This window comes from Musa acuminata, chromosome BXJ1-11, assembly GCF_036884655.1.
Source record: "Musa acuminata AAA Group cultivar baxijiao chromosome BXJ1-11, Cavendish_Baxijiao_AAA, whole genome shotgun sequence".
In the NCBI taxonomy this organism is placed as follows: domain Eukaryota; kingdom Viridiplantae; phylum Streptophyta; class Magnoliopsida; order Zingiberales; family Musaceae; genus Musa; species Musa acuminata.
In genome coordinates, this window is record NC_088337.1 from 4,217,041 (window position 1) to 4,235,642 (window position 18,602).

The 18,602-nt window shown below is 33.7% G+C and overlaps 2 protein-coding genes across 2 annotated transcripts; one reads left to right on the forward strand and one right to left on the reverse strand.

The window, feature by feature from the left end:
• Window positions 1–8,729: 8,729 nt before the first annotated feature.
• LOC103970458 (acyl transferase 9) lies at window positions 8,730–10,499 on the forward strand. Its single transcript, XM_009384237.3, has 2 exons — window positions 8,730–9,357; window positions 9,454–10,499. Exons 1-2 carry the CDS (start codon window positions 8,734–8,736, stop codon window positions 10,300–10,302), a joined length of 1,473 nt encoding a protein of 490 aa, XP_009382512.3. The 5' UTR covers window positions 8,730–8,733; the 3' UTR covers window positions 10,303–10,499.
• Window positions 10,500–14,373: 3,874 nt separating this feature from the next.
• Window positions 14,374–18,139, reverse strand: LOC135596949 (protein DEHYDRATION-INDUCED 19 homolog 2-like). Its single transcript, XM_065089260.1, has 5 exons — window positions 17,897–18,139; window positions 17,657–17,802; window positions 15,754–15,833; window positions 15,311–15,580; window positions 14,374–14,732 (listed from the first exon to the last, which is right to left on the reverse strand). Exons 1-5 carry the CDS (start codon window positions 18,009–18,011, stop codon window positions 14,630–14,632), a joined length of 714 nt encoding a protein of 237 aa, XP_064945332.1. The 5' UTR covers window positions 18,012–18,139; the 3' UTR covers window positions 14,374–14,629.
• Window positions 18,140–18,602: the final 463 nt, after the last annotated feature.

Sequence of the window (18,602 nt, forward strand, 5' to 3'; positions counted from 1 at the left end):
ATGGGGTAGTTTGCCTAACACTGTGAAATAAGAGGAAGTCTGCCCTGTTCTTCCACTGCAGTCTGAAAAGTCTCTCATGTGATAGATAACCTTTCTTTTCACTTCAATCACAATTAGTCCAAACCTTTCTTTTCACCTGCAGTCACATCAGCAAAGTTTATGGACAAGAGAAGAGCTCATTCATCCTTTCAATGGTAGTTGGATTGAGGACATGAGTGCCAATCTTCCTACTTCTATCCTAATATAGTTGTTATTTTATTTTATGATCTTAAACCAAGGATTTTTTCCCTTAATAGTCAAAGCATATATGAAAAACCCCACAAGGGAAAGATGTCAGCAATTAATGTGCTTATTTTAAGGACCTACATATCATTAAAAGAAATAAAAATCAATAGTATATGTTATTTTTTTCTCTTTATACAAGTTCTAAAATTCTGTTGGAATTAAATGTATGATTTAGTATTGATATCAAAATAGACAGCAAAATCTGTCTTTTTCAAATATGACAACCTCTCCACATGATTTGGATATGATAAAGGCTGATATTATCTTACCAATCCTACTCACTCATAATTCTCCAAAGTAGGGCTCATCAGATAGACATGGTAAGACTTTTAAGACCAATATTGACCAGGCAATGGTTAATGATCTGCTTTCATTTATATAAATATATATATATATATATATATTTGAGGCCATTAAGATTTCTACATGACAGATAATAATTTGCTGTTTAACCTCTGGATCTCTTACTCTGATATTAAAGATTAAATTATTTCTATGTACTGAAAAATGATTCCCAACTAATGAGAATTTTACCTCTGCCTCACCTCAATGTAGTGCCTCAGAGAACAATAATAATTTCATTGGTCAGCCTTCATCCTCTTGCAACAGTGCAGAAAGCATTAGTACTCTCCAAAACAATCTCAACTTTCAGAGAAAGAGAGAGAGAGAGAGAGAGAGAGGTGTTAGAATGACAATCTTCACAAAATATGAAACAAATCAACTGAATATTAACATGGTTTGGGAAGCAAATAAAGAACCCTAATGACTGCCTCACTGACCATAACTGATAGAATGAGAAAGTTAGAGGACATACTTTGATCAGAGAGTACTTACTGTTTTCTCATTCTCTTCTCTATTTCTTTCTCTTCCTGAAAATTATTCTGTGTGTGCCTCAACCAAAAACTCACCAAATAAACTTTTTCTTTCTGCACAATTCTATTTTCTTCACTGACACATCTGAATCATCTAACTAATAGTAATGGAGATCATTTCACCAAGTTACAAATATGCTCTAAATACATGCAATATTAGTTGGAACAACTAATATTTGGATTAATCTTGTATTACCTATCCTGTTCCAGAAACAAGCTTGTGTGATGACTGGGGTGCATCAAAACTTCATAGGTCTTAAGATGCCTTCCATTACAATTTGATGTAACCATGAAATCCAATCTGGCAATTAAGTTCTATAACTGAGCAACTTAGGTACAGTTATGCATACATCAATCATGAACCTACATATTCATGACACCAAATCTGAAAGAAAATGGAAAGAACAACAAAAAAAGACATACCTCAGAAGCCATTAATTTATTAGCATAAAGGTTAGAATTCTCCTTTTTCCTGCTCATAAGGATAGGAAACCAGAGATGGATCACCTCAATATATACATACATACATACATACATACATATATATATATATATATATATATATATATATATATATATATATGTTATTGTAATTGACCTTTTATTTTCAATTGATAATATAAATATTCAATAATAAATATTGGCTTTAAAGTACTGCACAAGAGATTACATTTTTCGGGTAGATATCCCTAATCCGAATTTTGAAGTTTAGTATTCCTTCAAGACACAGTAACTTACAAATATTTCACTGTAATTGGTGTTCTATTTCCAATTCATATTAATATAATTCAAAAAGTTGTTTATATTTTTAATAATATTATTTTTTATTTTTTTTATAAAATTAAGTTTTAAATCGAAAAGTCAAGTGAGCAATGAAACTAATAATGGATATGTTGGGTGTTTGGAGTTTGGAGTTTTTATCTGTATCGAGATCATTGATAATCATAATGATTAATCTTAATTTATTATATATATATATATATAATCCTAGTAATAAATTTTTATTATATGGCGCTTTGATTTTTACTAGGAGTATCTTTTTAAAAAAAATCTTAATAATACCTTTGAGTCAAGTCAATCGATTTGTAGTCTAATTCGATCAGAGTCAAATCAATTTGAATAAGATCCCTTAGGATCGATTTGGATATCCTTTATGTTCAAGTTACACTTATGTTTCAATTGAATTATACGTGTGTTATATTCATAATCTATTAAAATTATTTTATTTTTTAATGAATAATTATCAAATAAAAAATAGTATAATTTTTACACAACAACTAAATTGATCTTAGACTGCACACGATGGATTGCAGTTGTAAATAATTAAAAGCTATTATTTTTCAAAGTGTTGCATTAAGTTGGACTTTTAACTGTGGTTATTAGAAACCATAGTAATAAGTAAAGCCTTATGTCGCGGGTTTACTTGTGAGTTAATTTGATGAAGCATTTTTCCTCTTTTCATCAGCCAACCAGTAGAGGATCAAAGGAGAAGAGTCAAAACATTTTCTTTTAAAGAGGGCATTATAGAAATAACATTATATGTTTGGTGCACATTGGTAGAGGTGGGTAGTTTGTTTGGTGCTAAATATAATTATACGTCATATGTAATATAAAAAAAATATTATAATTAAAATCAAATAATATTAAATCGATTTTTATAATATATACCTTTCGATGTTATTTGAAAAATGATCTCTGTGTGTTCTGGACATTATATTTAGATCTAAAAACTGTTGTAAGGAGAACTAGATTCTCCTTCTCCTCTCTTTCTATAATTGCTTTAGGGAGGTTGAGAGAAAAACTATTATATTTTAACTAGGTCCTCTATGACATGCCTCATTTAGTCTTTAGAGGTCATGTCTATTTATATGTGAGAACAGAGAGTGTAGGATAAATTATTAGGAGAGTACCTCGCATGAAAGACATCCCCTATGGAATCTTACTATAATATAAATTTCTTTTTTTACTTATCAATATCTATCATCAGAATTTAATTAGTTCTATTATATATCTTTATTTAATTATTATAAATGATTACATAATCTAACAGTATCATTCTAATAATAGTAATGTGTAGTTGTGTCTCACTTACATGTGTTAGCTTCTATCGTGAAATGCACTACTTCGACCTTCAAATTCTCAAGAAACAATCACTTACATGTGTTAGCTTCATCGACATGGTTGAGGCACTCACAAGTTCTAAATTCTGAATTAGTTAATGCTAAATTACTCACCAAAACAATTTCCATGAACCTTTTTTTTTTCTTTCTCATTCTTAAGAATATCACTATCTTATTGTTTGTCATATAAAAAAACAGTATATTGTTGTTTATTATATATAAAAGATCACATCTATCTATGGAGGCTGTGTAATTAATTTTCTTTGGCTTTTATTTTTGTAGATCTCGGAAGGACAAAAAGAAACTACAACATAGGAAACAAAAAGAGGATGTAGAAGAAAGTATGTGACTCATTATTACTTTATTTTGATGATACCTGTCATATATTCATTCTTTAAGTAGAATTTAATTTTTCTTTCTTTAAGTGATGCTAAAAAAAAGAGAAAAGAATAAAGCTTGTGTAGGATGTAGTTCTTTGTGATGATAGATATTTCTTGTTATTCACAACATGATCAATTTTATGTGATCTATGTTGTCTTTCCTCCTCAGCATTCATATCATTGTATTGAAATTAAGATTTTAGAAATATCCAATTATCATTATTTTCTATATTTATTTATTTGCTGCGCGTTGAGGGAACATATGGAGAATTATTTTTGTAAAATATTGATTACATTATGTTATGATAAACTTATATGAAGTAGTTAATTAAATTTTGTATTTGAAGTTGGCTATGCTTAAATATTATTATTATTATTATTATTATTATTATTATTATTATTATTATTATTATTATTATTATTATTATTTTGTATAAACGATATTGTTGATAAATGAATTTGTTAGTCTTTTATGAAATTATTGTGATCCATCCCAATGGTTGCTAAGTGTAATCATAGATAAATAATCTTATCTATTATATAGTCTAGTATTGTGGTTGTCATCCATGCTATAAAATATAATCTTTTTTCGTAAAAGAAATCTATTATTATAATTATTTTATATAGGGCAAAAGTATCTATTACTGTGATTGATTTATTATTGAAGCTATTATTACATGATAAAGCATGATTTATTATTGTGGTTAACGATTGTGAGATGAAATAATCTATTATTGTGATTGAGTTATCATAGTAATATGCAGGCATTTACTTGTGATTATAAAATCCATAACTTTTTCTAGTATATTTTGTTGTAGTATTATTAGAATCGTATTCTAGTAGAATTCTTAAAGTTTTGATAATTAATTAACCTAGAGATATCTTTAAAAATTAATTTTAAAATAGATTAAATAATTGAATTTAACTTATTTTGATTTCAAGGGTAAATAAGTCAATATATGAAATAGAAAATATAGGATTTTGTGATTAGTTTTATAATAAATTTAAGATAATTTATATAAATTTGTTTTTTAAAAACAATAAGTGTAACTAGAGCATAACATTTTTGTTTTGGATACTTTAGAATAATTTTATATAAAAATTAATATATTTTTTAAGATGATAACTTGAGTTTTTAGTTTTATGATGAATCTAGGATAATTTTATATCAAAACTAATGTACTTTAATATGTTTTATGAATAAGTGTCACTCCAAGCATAATGACTTTTCTGGATAACTTAGAATAATTTTATTTAAAAAATAATATATATATATATATACATATATTAGGATAATTTAAAATTTTTAATTCTATGATAAATTTAATATAATTTTATATTAAAAATATATTTTTAATATTTTATGTGAATGAGTGTAATCTGATTATACTCAAGTGTGATAGTCTATGAGTGTAAACTATGAGGAGGAGAAGACAAAAGAGGAGGGGGTGATGGAGATGGATAAAAGAGAATAGATAATGGAGTGGGAGATGGATGAGGCAAAACTAGAGAGGGAGGAGGTGATGTGGAGGTGAAGTGAGTGAAGGAAGAAGTCAACGAGGAAGGGGGAGGAGACAATAGTGGAAGATTAGGTGGAGAAGGTGGGAGATAATTTGAAAAAAATCAAGAAATAATCTAAGGTTTAATTAAATCAAATTGAATAATTAAGATTTAGTTGAATCAATTGGTTCATCTCAAAAAATCGATTTAGTCTTAAAAAATCGATCCAAATATAATCAAAGGATAATCATTATTTTTTTATAATTTTATGGAGAATATTTTGATTAAAACTTAGAGAAAAGGCATCGCATGATAAAACTGAAATATAAAAGTGTCATATATTAAAAACCTATTACTAAAGTTATTTTTTGCTAAATTTCTCATAATTATATACAAATGATATTAAAGTTGAGAAGGATAAATATGTTATTTTTATTTTACTCTTTTACGAGGATAGTTGTTTGTCAAAACTTACGAGTATAATATTTATATAAATCCATCTAGAAAAAATAAAAACAGTTGACTAAACCAACCGGTTGAGTCGTAAAACTTCGATAAAATATCTAACATTTAGTCCTTTAATCTTAACATATGAGTTGTGAATGGCCTTCGAAAAGATTATATCTTTGACTAATGTTCCAATGGTTCCAACTTTGTGGGGGCTACGTGTCAACTCTAACTATGCCAAGTAGGACTAAGAGGTAGAACTCTTTGAGTTGGGTGGAGAACAGCTAAGAATTCGATAGGTGTACGCTAGTGAATAGCATGTGGGTTTGAATTTTTAATTCCATTTTTTTTTGGGACAAATTCCCAATGGTCTCTATGGCTTTTTTTTTATTAGAGTGTTTCAAATTTTAAAAATTATTAAAAAATATCTTTTGTTATATATTTTTTTTATTCTTATAATATTAAAAAAATTATTTGTAACTTCGATCCTAGCTACACCTCCGCTCACTCTTGGTCGACTCGTCGACCCTCACTAACCCATCAAGCCTAGCACGAAGTAGGAGGGGACATAAGAGCTACGATTACCTCTGCATATCCCGTTTGATACATAATCAATCATATTTATCTTTTATTTAAATACATCACCTTTGGTCTTTTTTGATCCCCTCGAACTCATTGTTACTTTTTCTCTCTCCGGACTCCTCTCCCTCCTCCCTCGTTGATCATCGTCGATGTAATGATTGCGCAAGGGTCGATAAGTAGCCCCTCATTCCTTGTGTGACAAGGAATGATTACCGGGGCAAAAGCATGGCTAGGCGTGAGTGGAGACATGACGAAAGACGATGATTGATAGGGGCAAAAAATGGTTAGTTCTGAAAAAAATAATAATAAAGTGCTTTACGAGAAAACCCCAAAGTTATGAGCTATTTTTGAGAATTCACCCATCTTTTTTACTATTCATAATTTTTAATTTAAAAATTTTAATATTCATAAAATATCTCGATAGATTTATTTTTTTTTCCTTCTACTCTTCCTTCTTTTCTTCTTCATCATCAGTAAACATTGAGGGGATGACAAATAAGATCGGATAATATTGAGGTGTTAGATGTAATTAGGGATTATGAGAAAAAAAATAAAAATGGTAAGATTGGTAATTTGGGATTATAAATAGTAAAATTATATTATGTTAAAGATTATCCATACTAAAGGAGTTATCAATAGCAAAAAAAAATTACAATTAGGAAGCAAGCCTCGATAATTATGTTGGATAAATACTTTTTCTATTTTTAAATTTTGAAATCTATTCTAAATAAATCGTAGGGGGGTTGTGGCCTTGTTTGGCTCGATCCTCCGGATGATCAAATTAGATCACTCTACAAACCCATCTTGACAAGCCAATGGTTTCATGTGGCATTATTATCTTTTTCGTTCAAACATTATATGTATGATTAGATGCTTTCAAGCAACACTCAAACCTTTTACTTCTTAATTACCATGTTAATTAACCACTATAATATCTATCTTTTCGATGATCATGATATGATAATTATTTTTCATGATATTTCTGAAAACAAGTGAATATGACTATTTTTGTAATCGTAAACTATTATTATAAATAAAGATACACTCCAAGTATGGTATAAACTCTTTTTTTTTTCGCTTGAATCATCCATACTTCACATTAGACCTTTGGTTTCTCAATCGATATTGGATACTTATTGACATAAGCATCAAGGGATCTCTCAAGATATACTTTATATAATGTTTTCTCTTACAGGAGATCATAGAGATAAATCTCTCTTAAATCGATGTTGAAGCTTTCGAAGATCGGTAACATATGTTTGATTCTTGAGTATGGCAAATTATTCTTGTATAATACCATAGAGATAAGCCCCCTCTCAAATCGATGTTGAAGCCTTATAGGTTGGTTTCTACACCTTAGGTCTTATAAGCTCGAGTTCATAAATCTCAACTAGATTGGAGCAATTCATAGCTAGATATAAATAATACAATAAAGATGCCTGGCTAATCAAATCGTTGATACTTTTTCGTACTCAATAAAATACTTATATATTTAAAATAACATATTTATCATTACAATAATAATAATAATAATAATCATAAATCCTAATTATTTACGATCAATCATATAAATTTTTTATCGCTATTAAGATCTATAAAAAATCACATACTTAATTAAGTTTAAAGTACTTAAATATCTATTTATAATTTTTATTAAAATATTTTTAGATCTTTCTCTATCTCATCTCTTCTGCCTACCCATTAAAATAGCATACTTATCATTATAAAATTTAATTTAAAGTATATTTTTCATATATCATTATCATTAATATCCCTTAATAAAACTCATGTTAACCAATTACGAGGGTATCATTAGGTAAAAATCTAATAATAAAAATATTTTTAAGTAAAATATTATATAATAATTTACTCTAGTAAAAATATCACCGAATTTATCATAAAGTCTTGGACTTAAATTTGACCTTCATCACTTTTATATATATATATATATATATATATATATATATATATATATATATATATATATATATATATATATATATATATATATATATATATATACAACTTTGGAGGCCTGGTCTCAGCTGAGGTTGGCATGACCTCACCTGCTTCCGCTTGCTTTGGAGTTCTTATCCGAATAGATAATGCTCACATATGAATTCTATTGCGATATACATAATGCTCACATATGAATTAAAACATAAGATCTATGATTTGTGTAATGTTGTACGAATGGATGTTTCAATAAAATTATATTGGAAATAATATTAAGTAAAAAAAAAGTCTTATGTGCATCCAATAAAGACTATTTTAAAGGTCAAGTCGGTTGTCCTAAGTGTTCAGATAATCCTAATAAATTTAGAATGATAATATATTTGAAAGCTATGTTATATATATATATATATATATATAGTATCGGTTTTGTAATTATCATCGACTATATAATATTAAAATATATCTTATTTTCATGTCAAGTTAATGTGACATAATGCGTCGGTGCTTCATCTTCTTTCGATTCCTTGTGTTGAATAGAAACAGCTCTCTCATGGAAAACGTCACCGTCGTCCATATTCTTCGAAGACTCGCATGCCATTGCTGATCCTTCAGTGCGCATCTGCGCCCAGTGGAGAGCTTCCTTTTTCTCCTCCACTTGCTTCCCACTGGCCCGCTTTGCCTACCAGTCTTAATCCACTGCGAGCAATTGCCATGGCCATTTTCTCCACCGAATCCAGTCTATATAGCCACAAAGATAGGGCTTGGCAGGAGAACGCTGAACCAGGAGAAACATTCCTCGCCATGGACTTCTCTGTGACCAAGCTGACTGAGGGGCTGGTTGCACCGGCGGGGCCGACCCCGGCCGGCACCCTCCCCCTCTCCGTCATGGACAAAACCCCAGGTTCGGTTGTACTCGTGGACTCCATACACGTGTTCCGCTACGGTCGACAGCCCGCAAAGATCATAAGGGAAGCACTGTCCAGGGCCTTGGTGTTCTACTACCCTGTGGCCGGCCGCTTCGCCATGACCGACCAGGACGAGCTCGAGGTCGCTTGCACCGCAGACGGCGTGTACTTCATCGACGCATCCGCCAGCTGCAGCCTCGAAGATGTCAATTACCTTCAGCTGCCTCTCTCGGTGCCCAAGGAATCCATACTCCCGTATCCAACCCCTGATGCAGGGCAGACGGAGGGCATCGTTATTCTGTTGATGCAGGTGACCTCCCTCCCTCTCTCCTGAATACTGTACGTAGTTTGGTCATGGCAGTACGAGCAAAACCTACTCTTCTGTCTTGTGTGCGATCGAGATCAGGTTACAGAGTTTACATGTGGGGGTTTCACGGTGGGCATCAGATCCAGCCATGCAATTTTCGATGGCATCGGAGCAGGTCAGTTCTTCCAAGCCATTTCCGACATAGCCAGAGGTTGCACAGAACCCCTGGTCAAACCCATATGGTGCAGAGACGCCATCCCCAGCCCGCCTAAGCTGCAACGAGGACCGCCGCCGCCACTACTCACCTTCAAGTTCGTAGACACCATACTGGACATCTCCTCAGACCACATCAACCGGATCAAGGACGAATTCATCAAGAAGACAGGCACGTTCTGCTCCACGTTCGACGTATTGACAGCCAAGGTTTGGCAGAGCCGAACACGAGCGATCCAGCTGGAGGAACACTCCACCGTTCGCATCGGTTTCGCGGCAAACGCTCGTCACTTGCTCTACAAATCGCTGCTCAAGGAGGAAGGCTACTATGGGAACTGTGCCTACCCCATGACCATCACGGCTCCTCGACAGAAGGTCGCGGATGGATCTCTGCTCGAAGTCATAAGCCTCATCAAAGATGCAAAGCAGAGTCTGCCGATCAGGTTCTCCAAGTGGATGATGGGCGACCCCCAGGAGGATCCATTCAAAGAGCCAATCGACTACGGATTCCTGTCCATATCAGATTGGAGTCGAGTTGGGTTATCAAAGGTAGACTACGGCTGGGGAACGCCGATCCACTTTTGCCCAGTGAATGACTACAATTTCTTTGGTTCGTGCATCTTTCTCAGGCCACCTGCACCCAAGCAGGGGTTGAGGTTGATGGCGCGTTGTGTCGTAAAGGAGGAATCGGCATCCTTCCGAGATCAATTAATGGAGTTTGCCACCGAAAGATAGGATCTGATCGGAGGACTTCTCTCCATCTTATGCTAGTTTTGGACAATAAGAGACGAACTCGGTTGCCTCTGAGTATGTGAAATGGTTTAGCTGTTTCATTTGGGAAATGTTTATTAGGGTTTTCTGAGTGCACTATCGATCTGTAATTGTACAAATATAAATTCTTCCACAATTGATATGATATAAGTTACTTGACACATTCGAAAATATATCGGATGATATTTTAAATCTTTAATTTTTAATAAATGGATCTTATATATCACCACCAGATTAATGTTTAAGATATTAAATATATCGGATGAGGTTTAAAATGTCAACTTTTTAATTAGTGTCTATAATACCATTTTAATATTGTTTAATATATCTAAACTATCCCTTTATAGATATGTTAAAATATTTTTATCTTTTTTTTTTCTCTTTCTTTCTCTTCTTTCACAATCAATAGAGCGACGATAACGATGTGTTAATGAAAGATTGATGACATGCGGGCAAACTAGGTTGACAATTAATGATAGTGGCTTCCTCCTCTTCTGTAGCCAGTAGAGTCGATGATAATGACGTTAATGGAAGATCAATAGTAGATAGGCATGCTATGGTTGACGATCGATGGTATAGCAACTTTCTCCTCTTTCACAACCAGTAGAGCTAGAGTTAACGATGACGTGAATGGAAGATCGACAACAAGCGGATAGGTTAGGGTCAGTGATCGATGTTGATGGTTTCCTCCCCTTCCGTAGCCAACAGAATTAGCGATGATGGTGGTAGCGAAATATCAATGATATGTGAGTAGGTTGAGACCCACGATCGACGATAACGAGTGATGAGGGTAAGGCCATGGGCACTTTCGCGATAGTAGAGTGCGCAAATAGAGATCGTGAGAAAGAAAAAAAGAAAAGACGAGGGTAAAAATAAAATTAAAGGGGTTATGAATAATAAATCATTCTTATTAATTTTTAAAGGGATTATAAATAATAAAATTTATGAATAGTAAGAAGGAGCTTTGAATAGTAAACTCTAAAATGAAATGTATGTCCACGCTCAGCTCCTTATATTTTTTAATCTGAAGATATTTAAGCAATTTAATCATCAATATTCATTCTTATTTAAGAATTTATCTAACGACTGATACATTTATATTTTCTAATACTATTTTTCTCTTCTAATGCAATCTTATACTAAACGAAAGTTTATAGATTTTATTGTTCCTTCTCCGGAATTTTTATATTGCCATATAGTTTTTTTAAAAGTTTAACAATGAACATTTTATCAATCAATCGTGTCCGAACGGATGAAATCATTCCTTCAAATACAAATGCATTCACGGGGAAGAAACGTCACGTCATATGTTTTGGCATGTGATGCAATCGACCATGCATAAACGGATGAAATCTCTCCTTAAACCTACGATCATACATGCTTCAAAAGGTTAGTGCCTTTCTTTCGTGCTCTTTAATGTATTATAATATCATGCTATATTATTAAGAGTTAACGTACCTCAACTTAACTCTTATGATTTACTAGTATCTAAAATAACTCATATATTTTTAAAAATATAATATATAAGATCCTCCCATCAAGTCTAAATTAACACATTAGAACCTGTTTATATCACATATTGACTCGTAATAAACTATTAATATAATGACACGTATAATTTAAGTAAAAAAATAGATCCATTTTAGTCCTTATGATTTTGGTTATGGACCACTTAAGCCCTTATGATTTTATTTGTGTCTAATATAATATTTATATTTTTAAAAATATAACATATAAATCCCTTCCATCAAGTTTGAGTTGACAAATATTAGAATCATATACTAACTCATAATAAATCATTAATACAATGACATATGTAATATAAGTTAAACAAAAGTCTATCTTATCGAGGAAGAGGAAGCGACAAAGATCATAGCAACAGACAAAAGCGGAGAGGCAAAGATGATGGAGAGCTAGACTACCACGTCGTAGGCGCGATAAGTGAGGAACATAAGAGAGGACGAAGTGAGAGGCGATGAAGATAAAGACACATAAAAACCATTGTATGTCTAGCATCTGACTAGTTGACGCATATCCACCTTAGGTAGGAAACGAAGCTTTTGAGCTTTTCGTCAGTGCAGAAGAGATTGCGTGCATACGATGCTTTGCTAGGCAGCAACGACTTAGTGTTGCTACTAGTAGTTGCTTCCACAATGACACCTCCTCCCATCATTGATGGTGGTATCAAAATTTTCATTTAAATTATATATATTATTATATTAATAATTTATTATTAGTCAGCATGTCACGTAAGCAAATTATAATATTTATAAACTCGGATTTGATAAAATGATCTTTTATATATTATATTTTTAAAATATATGAATTATTTTATATATGAATAAATCATAAAAACTTAAGTAATCCATGATCATGATCAAAACCATATGAGCTAAAATGTACCTTTAACTCTATTATTAATCAAAACAAATTTTATGCTCGTAACAGAATGCAATAGTTTTATTTATAAAGGCATACAGTACATCATTCGTCTTTATGCCATGTTATGTTAAATCGGGAGAAATAATAGTTTCATGTCCCCTTGTTTTTCTTTATTTTTTTATGTCATCTCATATTAAATTGAGAGAAATAATAGTTACATTTCCCCTTGTTTTTCTTTCGTTTTTTTTAATGAAAATTTGTCATCCATACTTCGAATTGTGAATTTCAAATATATTAATATGAATGCGATTATGAACATGCCATTTCTACCCCAACATTCTATCAATGTGATCTTGCCTTCTGTCACCATGGCAATTTTAGCAATGTTTCTATAGCCTTGATTTATGCGTTCATCGGACAAAGATATGGTTCAGCGGATCAAAAATATTCAACGAGGATTGATAGCCAATTTTTTCATGTATCTATGTCTGTCTAACCCCCTTAATTTGATTTATGGTTCCATTAAATCAAATTCGAAAACATAAATAATCACAAAAATTAATTAATCGAGTTGGGTCTTTTTCGATAATGGAGTTTATTTGGCTCTTCATTAAGATAATTATTTGAGGTATATGACTTTGTCTATCCGACCCACTTGATTATATTTGATTGGAATTCCATTCTATTAAATTTAAATAATTAAATAATTTTAATTATAAGAGGTGGGTTTTTTTTTTCTTCTAATAATGGAGCCTATTTGAGTTTTGATTAAAATAATTATTAATCAGGTTTTGATTAAATATGAATAGAATATAGGTATTTGAGTATGGATTTAGGATATGTTGCATGGCATAGATGATTATAAATGCATTACTTTAATGTCATTTAAAAATAAAATAAATAATTTTATTTATCCTAATGTCATCAACTATTGATGAAAAGCACAATATGTGATATCACATATTGGATCAACATAAAAGTGATGTAAAAAATAATAATTTTAATATTTTTTATTTTTAATTATTTTATTAATAAAAAAAATAATATCTCACATATTAAAAATAAAAAAATATTAAAATTATCTTTCTTTTTCTATCATTTTCGTATTCATCGAACACATGTTATATTTTCTTTCGTATCGATCCAACACATGTTATGATATCTATCAATGCAACCGCAACCGATGACACTACGACAAATGATATTATTTGTTTTATTTTTAAAATTATAGATATCACACTATAAATTATTAAGTATAAAGAGATAATATGCTTAGGCCAGACAATAGCAATGAGTTGCATTTAATGGCAATACTATTTTCCAAAACCTGTGGAGACATTATAAAAGCCTCACTAAGGGTTTGTCTTGACCACCACCATACCTATATTTCACAGCAGCAAACAGAGTGTCTCCCAATTCCCAGAGCTCTTCCTAGTTTGATCCGCCATGGCGACTCCGAGGAAGGCCATTGCTTGTTTTCCAGGATCTTCTTCTAATGACTGCCTCAAAGTGATGGTAAAAAGAGCCTCACCTTTTCAAACCTGTGAAAGCAAAATAAGCTTGCCTTGATGCACTGAAGAGGCCATTTCTGCCTTGGCAATTGGAGTGATCTGTGTGTGTTCCATCTGTGAGAACTGGAAATCAAGAAACCGGTGGCAGAAAAATGCTAAAGCAGTCTCCCACTATAAGTAGGCGTTGCTGCCCATAGTATATGATAGTTCAAACATTCACTCCTAAAAACATGTACTAAGTTAACATGCATAATACAATTTATGCTCTTCGCTCTCCCCTAGTAAGACAATTTAAGTACTAATTTGGAACCCTTCCATAGGAAAGAAATGCCACCCGCTGATGATCTCTTCTGTTTCCCTCGAGCATTCTGGCCGCCACTAGATGGCAAAAGCATGGCTTACAATGCGTCGTCAAAGATAGTAGACAGCACAAGCCCCTGCACGAATTCGCTCCTCTGAGCCCTCTCTTTCTGATCCTTGTCTGACAGAGACGGTTCAATCCTGGATGTATAGATCACACAGGTTGGTTAATGAACTGAGAAAAAACATTTATCGAAATAGCAACCAAACTACAAGAAAATCGTATATTAAGGAACAAGTTGTTCAGCATAGAGGTGCATGGCCTTTCATACACTTTATGTTATAATATGTTCTACCATTCATAGACAAAATGCAGTTACTACCAAATTGTGATCATTCTCTAACGAGGGGACTAAAGAAAGACCATATGAAAAGGCCAAGAAGTAGGTCGATCAATTTCTACGACAAATTATTGGACTAATCTATCCCCACTGGAAATACATGCCATCCCAAGTCTCAGGATACATAAGATGGAATAACTTCAGAAACAACCCTGATGACCGAAAATATATCATAATATTTATGACCGCGTAAAGAGAGTACTTGAGACCAAAGGTTTCTAAGAAAACACATTCATTGACACAGGAAAAACTAAAATAAAATGAATGAGCCAACTAAATTAAGAATTGCAGAAAATCAATGACATGTAAAGTTCCAACATCATCTGCATATCAAATTGATGATATCATGTAATGGAAAATCTATAAATAGGCACATACCTATCAACCACTTTTTCATCTGAACTCTTGCTGACAAGTGTTCCTTCATCAAAAGATTCTGGTCGTGCATCTTTCAAAGACTCATCCAAAGGCAAAGTATAAATTAGTGATGATATAAACGGATCAGGTGTTGCTGTAGGAGGAGGAGGAGCCCCATAGGAAGATCCCCCTAGAAGAGCTTGCAGATTGCCCTCTCTCAGGTCCTTTCTCAACAGAGAAAGCATAGTACGGGGTGCAAATGATCCTCTGCGGCATTTTCTCCTACGCTGCATGTAATTCTCAATCAAGAAATTCAAACTCAACGATCCGAACATAGGTTCTGATCATTTTTATAGTACAGCAAAAGGACCCTAGAGTTGATTTCAAAAATTCAAAATTCTTCACACGGCATTTTTAGCTCAAGCTTTAAAAAATGGGTAACATCCAATAGAGAATGAAAGGATATCTTGAAAAAGCTCCCATGTTGTGTTGTCAAATGACCAACCAAGTCAAGCCCCACGCTAGCTGCGCAGACAGGACATACCTGCAAAAGGTAAAACATCCCGACCGTAGCATGATAAATCATCGTACAAAGTGCACTCAAACAAATGCAGCAATAAGAAAAAAGGGAAATGGCTTATGCCTACTAAATACTCACCACTTTTCACATAAATCAGAAATTTAACAAAACGTTAAAAAATGTGCACAATACAGAAGGAGGAGAAACTGTTTTTTTGTCACAAGACATTAAAAACATAGCAACAAGACTTATCCCAATTGGTTGGGGAAGTCTGCATCGTCACTTTCCCATCTTTTAGATCAATTAACAAAAATATCCATATATGTTATAAACGTCATCATGCCCCTTCATCCTTCTATATAAGACCACTAACCTTTATTGACTAAATTTTCCAACCAACACACGTAAAGGTCTTATATACACATACCATTTCAACAGATCTTTTCCTTATTGTGTCCACAAAATGTACTACCTCCAACTTTAATATATCTGAACATACTTATTTCAACCACATTAACTTTTTGGACTTATGCGGACTACATAACAATATATTATGTAAAGCATGATGGGCATATTCACATCTAATAATCTTTTTTATTTGAGGTTGTCCAGCATTATTTGAGATGAAAGAAAATGCAGAACCAAATGAAACACAAAAGTTTAAATACTTCAGGTGGTATAAATTATGTTCATCAGGAAAAATGTTAAAATGAGGCAATCAGGATGCAAAAGATGATACAATAGTAGTGTTAAATACCATGAAATACATAAGCCTTATTCCAAAAGATGAGCTAGGCAGTTAATGTGGATCCTATAATTCCCAGTCCTTAATGAACATCAATTGTATAAGCAACTCTGACTTTAAAAGGATTAAAAATAATTCATTAATTTAGAAAATTCTCCTTTTGAACAGAGAATGAAGCAGATCTCATTGTTTGTAGTGATACCAGGAATATACTCTCACATAACACAACTAGTCAGGAAAATTTTGCAACTATATATTTGCACACAGTTTAAAACAGAGTTTTGAACTATATATGAATCCAGACAAACTAGGAACCTCAATGGCATCAACCATGTACAGAGAGCAGTTTTGGCTGATATTAGAAAAGAAGAAAAAATCTCTTCAAAATGGGGACTGTCATATGATCTCCCATCATCATGAACCAAAGGTTAAAATGCTGAAAACAGAAGGCACACTCACTAAGCTTCCTTGGTTGGTATCAACAGGGTTGAGGCTTATGAGATTGGCATTTAAATTATTTCATTGTTTGGACATGAGAAAAGAGGGAACACTTATCTATATCATCCTATATAAGTCAATGATTTATTCAAGAAACTGCTCCTTAGCTAACATCTAGATGTTTAAACTGATTTCTAATCCAGGAAACAGGTACTCAAAGGTCAGTTGTCTTAAGTTAAGCATTATGAAATTGCTAGACCATGGCCTGGTTTTGCAGGCAAGAAGCAAGCTCATGGTTACACAAGATGGACATCAAGACAGAGATTGAACGGAGATTTTAGGTAAAGATAATGATTCGATTAAAAACCACAACCTCAAACTTCCTCAAGAGAATATATGCTTCAAAATCACAACTTTCTTCCGACACTTGAGTCTACCTGACGAAAATTACCGAGATAACCTAAGAGGTTGAAACCAACGACAGGATTAACCTCCAAAGAATAAAAAAAATGATGAATTCTTGAACCAACAATTCCCGTACGAAAATTTAAGCTTCTCCTCATCCCAAAAGAAAGTATTTTTGCTAACATCACAACGGAAAAAGAGAATAAAAAAATGTTCTTGATCGATACATCTTAATCAGGTTGGAAAAATGACGTTATACCCCATTCTTAGCCTCCACGGGGTGCTCATCATCGATATGGCAGCAAAGCCCGACGATATCGAAATCCTCAGAACAGAACGGGCAAGGGAACTCCGCGCGCGGGTCATCCTCGCCTCCATCTAACTCCTCGAACCCAAGATACAAATCTACCAACCGAGACACACGATCAGAAGATCCCACTCAAAAAACAGCGCAAGGAACACGCAAACCTCCCCGGCAGCACCTAATCCCCTCACCCACCTCTCCAGCCGCGAAGGCTGAGATCCCGAGACGCGTCGGCGTATCGCGAATGGGGCGCGGACTGGTGGCGCTTCGATGCGGCCGGTGACAATCGGCTCCACGCATCGGATTCCATGATCGATCGTCACTCTCGCAGCTCCTTTTCCCTCCACGAACCGAGTCCTCCTTCCCCGAACACCCTAATCGTAGCCCCACCCACAGATCCACGAGCCGAGAGAGAGAGAGAGAAGGGGAAGAAGCGGTGGACAATCTCTCCGTGTGCGAAAAGGCGATGTTGGTTGGCACTTGTAATCGCCTTCCTAAAAGGACATCCATTTCGGTCGGAACAACGAAAACGCCATTACAAGATTTCCCGTTTCTCCTACCTGTCAAACTCAGCTACCCTCCCTGTTTACCCAGCGGCGACAGGCGAGACAACAGGATCACCGGCAACGTGTGGACAGACTCCACGGGTAGGTTTCACGTCATTTGCCCCGTCGAGGCGTGACGTGTTGCTGTGGCTAAGCTCCGGGGGACACGTGTAAGAATCGGGTGGGATGAGTTTGCTGTTTGACGTTCAGAGATGCCAGCACCCGCAGCACGTGAGGTTCTGAGGAAGGGCATGATGGGGAGATCCGTCTCGTAAACCGAGATGGGCTCTGCCGGATCTGCTGCTCCGTCTCCGTGACGAAACAGGATGGATCCCTGAGTGGAATTGCTCGAGTCC

Coding starts and splice junctions, on each gene's coding strand:
- LOC103970458 (XM_009384237.3), top strand. CDS start 8,734: ATGCCATTGCTGATCCTTCAGTGCGCATCTGCGCCCAGTGGAGAGCTT. Junction 9,358..9,453: donor TCGTTATTCTGTTGATGCAG/GTGACCTCCCTC, acceptor GATCGAGATCAG/GTTACAGAGTTTACATGTGG.
- LOC135596949 (XM_065089260.1), bottom strand. CDS start 18,011: ATGGAATCCGATGCGTGGAGCCGATTGTCACCGGCCGCATCGAAGCGC. Junction 17,803..17,896: donor CAGCCTTCGCGGCTGGAGAG/GTGGGTGAGGGG, acceptor CTCGGTTGGTAG/ATTTGTATCTTGGGTTCGAG. Junction 14,733..15,310: donor GATGAAAAAGTGGTTGATAG/GTATGTGCCTAT, acceptor CTATACATCCAG/GATTGAACCGTCTCTGTCAG.